Source organism: Castor canadensis, chromosome 11 (assembly GCF_047511655.1).
Source record: "Castor canadensis chromosome 11, mCasCan1.hap1v2, whole genome shotgun sequence".
In the NCBI taxonomy this organism is placed as follows: Eukaryota; Metazoa; Chordata; class Mammalia; order Rodentia; family Castoridae; genus Castor; species Castor canadensis.
In genome coordinates, this window is record NC_133396.1 from 99,665,405 (window position 1) to 99,674,100 (window position 8,696).

The following is an 8,696-nucleotide window of genomic DNA, read 5'->3' on the forward strand; positions in this document are numbered from 1 at the left end:
TTCCAGAAACTCTTAGAAAATTTACCCAAAGGTTGAAATGAATCATTCACAGAATATAATTTTAGAGAAAGTCTGACACTGTTAAATTAAATGAGGGGTTCGTTTCAATAAATGGGGTTGAGATTCCACTCATGTTTCTGAGAATGTCAGTTTAGTGGAGAAGTGTAAATATCATTCTGCGTTTCCACCAACACATCAAATTCCAAAGCTGGTGAATGATACAGGCTCACTACAAGGCCCATTCAAGGACCTACAAAATTCGAAATTCACACTGAAATCCAAGAAAGTGCAAGTATGTCTTGCAATTAATAGGAGAATAAAATCTTCCTCTAAACACCTAGGTGACAAAGCTTCGCCAACCTATTCCCACTACATTCCATTCCACCCTTCCTGACCACCAAAAACCAAGCAAGAAAATTGAGAGCTGTGTCTGGACCTCGGTGAGGATGGCGCCAGTTTATAAGTTTAGATCTAGGTAATCCAAGACGCGAGGTAGGTACTTGGGTACTTTGCTTCTCTTGCCAATATGGACATCAGCCTTAAACCAATAATGAAAGCTGCCAGCTGAGTTTTTTGTGCATTGTCCCCAGTCTCACGTACACGTGCGTGCGCGCGCGAGCACTCACACATACGCACGGCGCCACTGCCCACATCCCACAGTCTAAAAAAATAGCTTGCAGCCTTTTGGGGCGAACGCTGCCATCCCGTCCAAGCTTCCTCAAGCCGTCGAGTTTTTGTTCCACAAAGTTCACTTGGTACTTCCCCAGGGGAAAACACTGAAAAGCCTATCATTCCAATGAAGACAACACTTTAGTACCGCTGTGGTTAAGACAGAAGCCTAGTGGTTTTGCTAGTCCCAGACGGCGAACCGGCAGCGAGTGGCCTCGCTCCGGGGGCAAGGCTCGCCCACACCTGTCACCACCGGCGAGCGGAAGAAGACAGAAAGAAACCCGTGGACGCGGCCCCGAGTACATTCATCAGCAGACCCCACTCACCCCAATCTTCATCTGGTCTGTGAGAGAGTCCTGGGCTAAAAGGTGACTCCATGGTGCCGGACACACCAGCCCGCACCCCACGAACCCAAGTTCCTCTGCCCTGGAACTCGTGAGTAATATCTGGGACGGCGGCTGCCGGTGGACAAAATACCCCGTAACGCCAAGTGGACGGTGGCCGAGAGGAGTCAAAGCTTTGCGACTGCGCGAGTGATTTGTGGTAGGAAACGTCAGCAGATGTCTGAGATAAATTATCAGATCTCTGAGCACTTTCTGTCCCTCCGTTTTAAGGGCGGGAGAGGCACGTGGACACCGCTTCGGCTAAACAAAATTTATTGATAATATTTAAAATGAAAAGTAAAACTCCTTTCTGAACACACTGGTTTGTTGCCTGATTATTAAGACAGCGGTGTAGCTATCTGAAAAGAAAATTAGACACTAACTGTAAACTTGATTTTTTTTAACTAACAATGTCCTATCGCTGTGAAAGCGTGAACTAAGTTTAATAACATAGTTTCAGGGCCGCTAGATAGAATTTCTCTTTCATTCTCGCTCAATGTCAACGGCCAGCACTATTTAAAATCCTCTCCCGTGTAAGAACCCGGATCCCTCTAGGACCGTGTGAAATCTTTCCCATGGTTACAAACAAAACAGAAACGCTTCCCAGAATCCTCCGCTGTCCTCGTGGCTGGATGTTACTACAGATTGCACAATGCGAAACAGCCGGGACCAACGCCTCCCTTACACTAAGGTGACTCCGTCTGTCATCAGGATAACTAACACGTTAAACAAGGTGAAATTTATAACACTTTTATTCTGGCCCAGCTGCAAATTCAAAGTTGACATAAAAACTTAAAATCATGCTTCTATATCCACCAGACGCATGAGTCTTTGTGTGTGTTGGATATTTTCTTTTTGTTGTTGTTCATTTATTCACATGTGCATGCATTGTTAGAGTCATTTCTCCACCCGGCTCCCCTTCCCTCTTCCCCCCTCAGTTCCAGGCAGGTCCTGTTCTGCCCTTATCACTGATTTTGTTGAAGCAAAGACATAAGCATAATAAGGAAGACAAAGCGTTTTTGCTAGTTAAGGATAGCTATACAGAGAGAGTCCTACTATTGCTTTCGTGTACACTTGTGTTACGACCCATGTTGATTCAACTCTGATCTTTACCTTGGTTCCTGAGCCCCTGCTCATGATAACCTCTGTCTTTTAAGGTTTCTGTATTAATTCCTCTGGAGTGGGGACATCAAACGCTTTCATGTTTTGGTTTTTCTACCTATTCCTGTATCTCCCGTACGTGCTCTCCCCTTGTCATGTGATCCAAGTCCAACCACATTGCTGCACTTGCCCTAGATCTAAAGTCCGCATATGAGAGAGAAAATATGATTTTTGGTCTTCTGAGCCTGGCTGACCTCGCTCAGAATGATGTTCTCCAGTTCCATCCATTTACCTGCAAATATGATAAGATTTCATTCTTCTTCATGGCTGAGTAAAATTCCATTGTGCACAAGTACCACATTTTCTTGATCCATTCATCAGTAGTGGAGCATCTTGGTTGTTTCCATAACTTGACTATTGTGAATAGCGCTGCAATAAACATGACGCATGAGTCTTATAAGAAAATCATGATTGAACTATTCACAGTGCATGGAAGCAACGCTAGGAATCTTTCTGTATAGCTATCTTTATCCCAAACTAGCAAAAAGGATGTCTTTCTTATTACCTCTTATGTTTTCTCTTCAACAAAATCGGAGAAGAGGGCGGAACAGGTTCTGCCTAAAAGCGGATGGTGGGGGGAGGGAGGGTTAAGTGGGGGAAGGGGAGGAAGTGGCAGAAAGAATGTATACCCATGTCAGTAAATGTAAAAACAATAAAATAAAAGAAAAAGAAAGTTTTCTTTTTTATTTTAAAAAGAATTTTGTAATTCAGTAAGTTCAGGTAATTATGGGACATTTGAGAACCCATCACCAAGAGTAAACAAATATTAACATTTGCATTTTTCTGATTTTTTCATAGCATAAGGAATTAAGTATTACAGATAAAGTTAAACTCTAATTTTCCCGTTTCATTTCCCTCCCTGCATATGGGCAACTTCTAGCATGAATTTTATATGAATCACTTTAATCCATTTTTATTTTTGCCACGTTTGAATGTTTGTAGATACATATTTAACATCATTATGGGGTTTTTTTATTTTACATAACTACCACTCTAACCTTCTCTAAATCACTTTTCCTTTCGACATTACTATTTGAGGACCTATCCATGTTTTAATTGTTCTATGATATTTTCTTGAACACATATATAACATGTTCTTTTTTTATTTCCCTAAAGAGGGACACTTGGGTTCTTTCAGTTATTACTGTGTAAAGTATATCCTTGCAGGGCTTCCATGTGTGTCTATCCAAGAATGTCTTTAAGATGTATGCAGGGTCACTTGCCAAATTATTCCAAATTATAGCCTCATAGCAGTAACAACTTCTCTTGGTTGCACATTCTCACCAACACTAGATATGATCAGACTTTTACAATTTTTGTCACTAAACAGTAACTATAATTTGTAATTCCCTGCCAAATAAAGAAGTGTTGCATTCTTTCATATTTACTAAACTTTGTATTTTTTTCTGTGAACTGCTCACTCTTACAAAGTTTGCTATTATTGTCAGCTGTCTCCAAAGTTGACACTTGTCCTTATTTATAGTGTTTTTGGCTTCTAGGTTTTAACTTTAATGTAGCCAAATGTACCAATCTTTTGCTTTTGTATTTCACTTAAATCCTTCTCCTGAGGTCAGATTTTTTTTTTTTTAGTTTCTTCGGTAGTTATTTTTTTTCACATTCTTCCTTTATCTGTTGTTATTATTTAAACATAGTAACAACGTTGATTTTTGTATGGTAATCTTGTATCCAAAAACCTTGCTAAACTGTCATATTTGCCTTGACCTATTTCCACTTAACATTTTATTTTGGTCTTAAAAAATAAACCTTTAATGCAGAAATTTTCAAACACAAGATAATGGATCCCTTTGTTTTTACTGCCCAGTTTCAACAGTTTGCCACACACTTTTATTTTGTATTTTGCTGTTTCCTAGGTTTGTTTTGTTTTGTTTCAGTTTTTGGATTTTTGAAACAGGTCTCTTTATGTAGCCAAGGCTGACTTGGAACTCTCTAGGTAGTCCAGGCTGGCCGTGGACCTGTGATCCTCATGACTCAGCCTCCTAAGTGCTGGGATTACAGGTGTGCACACCTGGCTTCCAGAAATATTTTAAAGCAAATTAAATATAATATTATATTCAGACATATTATTTTATCCATAAATACTTCAATATGTGGCTCTAAATTGAGAAGTCCTTTTCTTATTTAAAAATAATGCCCTAACAAAATCAGTAATTCCTTAACATCATCTAATAACTGTTTCATGTATTTGTCCTGTGGAATTTCCCACTTTGTGATTCTGCTGAATGTATCTTCATAGTGATACTTAAATTTGTTCCTAAACTGCCAGTTACATCCAGAAGCTTGGTTTCTGTTTTGTTTTTGTTTTGTCTTTTTTTTTTTTTGCAAGAATACTTAACTGGTACTTCCTTGCATCATATCAGGAGAATATAAATATTGTCCCACTTGTAGTGATGTCAAGATTTATCAGCCAGATGCCAAGGCTCATGCCTGTAATCCTAGCTACTTGGGAGGTTGAGATCAGGAGGATCACATTTTGAGGCAGCCCAGGTCTCATAAATACCTCATGAAACCCATATCCAAAATAACCATAGCAAGATGGACTGGAGGTGTGACTCAAGTGGTAAAGCACCTGCTTTGCAAGTGTAGGGGAAAAAAAAAGGACTTATCAGTGAGTTCAGATTCCCACCCCCACCCTTTGTTTTACTGCGCAACTGCAATGTTTTGTTTTGTTTTTCTGGACTATAATATTGAAGATTGGGGCAAGCACAGGCATCTTTTAACTTGTTCCCAACTTGAAGTTTTAAAGTTTTAAAAGGTTTGCCATTAAATATCTTTCTATAGATTTTTCATATTCTGCATTTTGTTAAAATCATACATGTTCACTGTGATTGAATCCTTTTTCTTGAATCTATTCCTCATTCACATTCCATATAAACTTTTGGAATAGAAATGAAATCTGAAGAACTTTTACCTAGAGACAATACCACTCTTTGATGTAGGCAGGAACCCTGGGTCCACACTTTGGAGAACTTTTCTCTGATCTCTCTCCCCTCAGGATATGAATCTGTGGTGAGACAGTGATGCGTCCAACTAGAACACATGCCCTTTTTACACATGCTTGTAACATCCAAATAGCCCAAATGACTCCAAGTCTACCTCTAGAGCTTGCTCAGGCTTCTGACCTACTAAGGGTGAACTGAGCAAACTGTGTATGTCATAAGAATAGAGCAAGCTTAGGTATATGTGGTAGGTGGTATGTGTGTTTGTATATATATCACCAGTCCAAGATGCAGGACAAATCAGGGGTGGGGTCAAAGTCTAACTCTACTTAAAATCTGAGAATTCTAAATTAAAACCTGGCCTTCTAGGTCATTATGAAAGTATATTCATCACGATAAGAAAATAAAACAACTTATTTATCATTTAAGGTAGCTTGAATCATAACCTTAAAATGTAAACACAAATAGCATGTAGGCACCAGTGTGTAGTCTTACGGGCATCCTACAAACATTGGTGGGGAGTCTGATTACTGAATTTACAACTTAGTTGAAATTGCATTTCATCTGCACTAGTAGATTTTATAATCTGATCAACATATTCAGCATGACATCTTTCAGACATACTTGACTCCAAATAGTGAACTCAAAAACTAGAATATAGAGTTTAAAAGCAAGATTCTGGAGTCAGTCTTGATTCTAATCTATGTATAATGATTTGCTAGCTATGTTACCTTGAAGAAGTGACTTAATCTTTCTAATCCTCAATTTCACTTGTAAAATAAGGATAGGATTCATCTTATAGGATTGTACTGAGGTTTAAAGTAGGTAATACATATTACCTACTTATGTGAGCAATAAGTTGCAAATTTTTTTTATTTTTTTATTTTTGGCAGTGCTGGGGTTTGAACTTAGGGCCTCACACTTGTTAGGCAAGTGCTCTACCACTTAGTTCATACCTCCAGCCCCAATTCCAGCTATTTTTAATTGCAACTATTACCAGCTAGGTACAGTACTAAATTCCTTATTGTATTTCACAAAATCCTCATATTAATCTAGACATAGGTACTATTATCTCTATTTTATATATGAACAAATTAAGGCTAACATAATGATCTTTAAAGCAACTCTTGTCAGGAGGGCAGAGCATTTACTAATCCTTTTGTGAAGGAGAAAATTGACCCAGTTTTCAAAGATCTGCTCCCTTTCCATAAGACAATAATCAGTAGACCAGAATTATTATAGCCAACTCTAGCTTCTACTTCAGTACCGTCTTCACTGTGCACAATGCCTCTGAAATAGACTAACAGTTCTGTTTTCAATAAATGTGTAAATCCAAATGACCTAAATTGTTATTCCTAAATAAGATATGTAAAAGAAAGGGCTCTATTTTATTTCTCTAAAAACACAAAAGCTATAAGGCCAGGAACGGTGACTAGCCCATAATCCCAGCTACTTGGGAGGGGGAGATCAGAAGAACCAAGGTTCTAGGCCAGCCCAACCAAAAAGTTAGGGAGACCCCCATCTTAGGGTAGTACCAATCTATAATGCCAGGTACCTGGGAACCCAGAGGTAGGAGGATAGAGGTCCAGGCTGGTCCCAGGCAAAAATGCAAGACCATACCTGAAAGTTACCTAAAGCAGAGTTGACGGTGTGGCTCAAAATGCTAGAGTGCCTGCCTAGGAAGTACAAGAACCTAAGCTCAAACCCCAGTCCCCCCTAAAAAAAGGGGGGGGGGAGTAGAAAATGAAGGTATGTAAGATTTTCTATCTACGCCCCAAAAGTGAAGCACTGAAGAACTTTAAAATCTCAGATGTTTCACAAATTTTCTTTCACATAAAGAAAACAAGTTTCCCGAAATCATTCACTGGCAAACTCAATTATCTTTCAAAAAGCTATTTTGTCTCTCTCTCCCCCAGCTGGAATATATGTAAAAGAAAGCAGAAGCCTTATCTGATTTCTTCACTGTGACACTGGAATTGTGCACATACTACATCCACAGTACACATTTACTGAAAAACTGCAAATGCAAGAAAATATGCCATTCTCTTTGTGCTATATGATACAGTATAGGATATACATTAAGTTCAGCTGTACAACTCAGCTATTCAACTGTTTTTCTTATCAATGAATCTGTTTTTTAAAAGCTTCTGGAGTATAATCCTAGCTATTTAGGAGACTAAGATCAGGAGGTTCACAGTTTAAGGCCAGCCTGGGCAAAAAGATTATCAAGACCCCATCTCAATCAATAGCTGGATGCAGGGGCATGTGCCTATCACCCCAGCTGCAGAATGTATAAAACAGGAGAATTTTTGATGAGGTCAGCCTGGTTAAAAAGCAAGATCCTGTATCCACAATAACCAGAGCAAAAAGGGCTGGAGATTTGGCTTAAGTAGTAGAGCGCCTGCTTAGCAAGCACAAAGCCCTGACTTCAAACTCCAGACCCCCCCCCCAAAAAAAAAAGCTTCTAGAGGACAATAGAAAAAACTAGTGAACAGATTTTGTGAAAGCTACAACAGAAATGAAGGAACTTTTTCCAGAGGTTTCAGATCATATACTGATATTTTTCAAGAATCATCTACAACAATCCCATACAGGTCATTTTTAAAGAGGACACTTCACATTTTTTTTTAATTTTAAAATCACTACCATTTTGATGTTTATTATACAGACACATGTAAATAAGCAAAATGTCTTAATGGCACAGACTTTCCTTTATTGGTAATTCTGATTTCATGTAAATGTTCAAATATCTAATTAGGTCCAATTCTATTATTAATAAGTAAATTAAACTCTAGAATATGTCCAACACTTAAACATATTGAGCTAAAAGAGTAATTGACAAATAACTCCATTTTTTCTTCATCTTTATTACCTACCATTAATACACTTCTTTATGTAGGTTACTTCTAGAGCTATCTCAAATACATTTTTCTAAAAATGTAGATGAAATGGGGATTTCTGAACAGTAACTGGAAAACTACACTTAAATCGGTATTTTACTAATGACCATTCCTTTACACTTCCAAGAAAGACCTAACATATGTAGGCTTACTAATGTCCCTTCAAACAGAGAAAGAGCCAGACACCCATGGCTCATGCCTGTAATCCTAGCTACTCAGGAGGCAGAGAACAGGAGGATTGCAGTTCTAAGCCAATGCAGGAAAAAAGTTCATCAGACCCTATCTCTAAAACACCCAACACAAAACAGGGCTGGTAGAGTGACTCATATGGTGGAGAGCCTACCTAGAAAGTGTGAGGCCATGAGTTCAAACTCCAGTGCTGCAAAAAAAAAAGAAAAACAGTTTTCAAAATATAACTAAATCTGCTTTACATTTCTGGAAACCTACCTCAACACTGACAGTTTCAATTTTTATACATAAATTTGTCTATCCAGACTTAACTCAAAACTTTTAAAATATATGAAGGGCAGGAGATGTAGCTGAGTGGTAAAGTGTTTGTGTAGCATGCTCAAGTCTGCGGGCTCAGAGAACTTTCAACTGCACAATACCGGTACAAAAGACCAATC

At 38.5% G+C, this 8,696-nt stretch overlaps 1 protein-coding gene across 2 annotated transcripts in view; it reads right to left on the reverse strand.

Moving 5' to 3' along the window:
• Atf6 (activating transcription factor 6) overlaps positions 1 to 1,143 on the reverse strand; it is a 187,343-nt gene extending 186,200 nt beyond the window's left edge. Inside the window, exon 1 of one of the 2 annotated variants that reach the window (XM_074047639.1) lies at positions 996 to 1,143. In XM_074047639.1, coding sequence (XP_073903740.1) covers positions 996 to 1,047 — 52 coding nt within the window. In that variant the 5' untranslated portion in view covers positions 1,048 to 1,143. The remainder of the gene's footprint in view (positions 1 to 995) is intronic. The other variant, XM_074047640.1, reaches the window with a different exon arrangement.
• Positions 1,144 to 8,696: the final 7,553 nt, after the last annotated feature.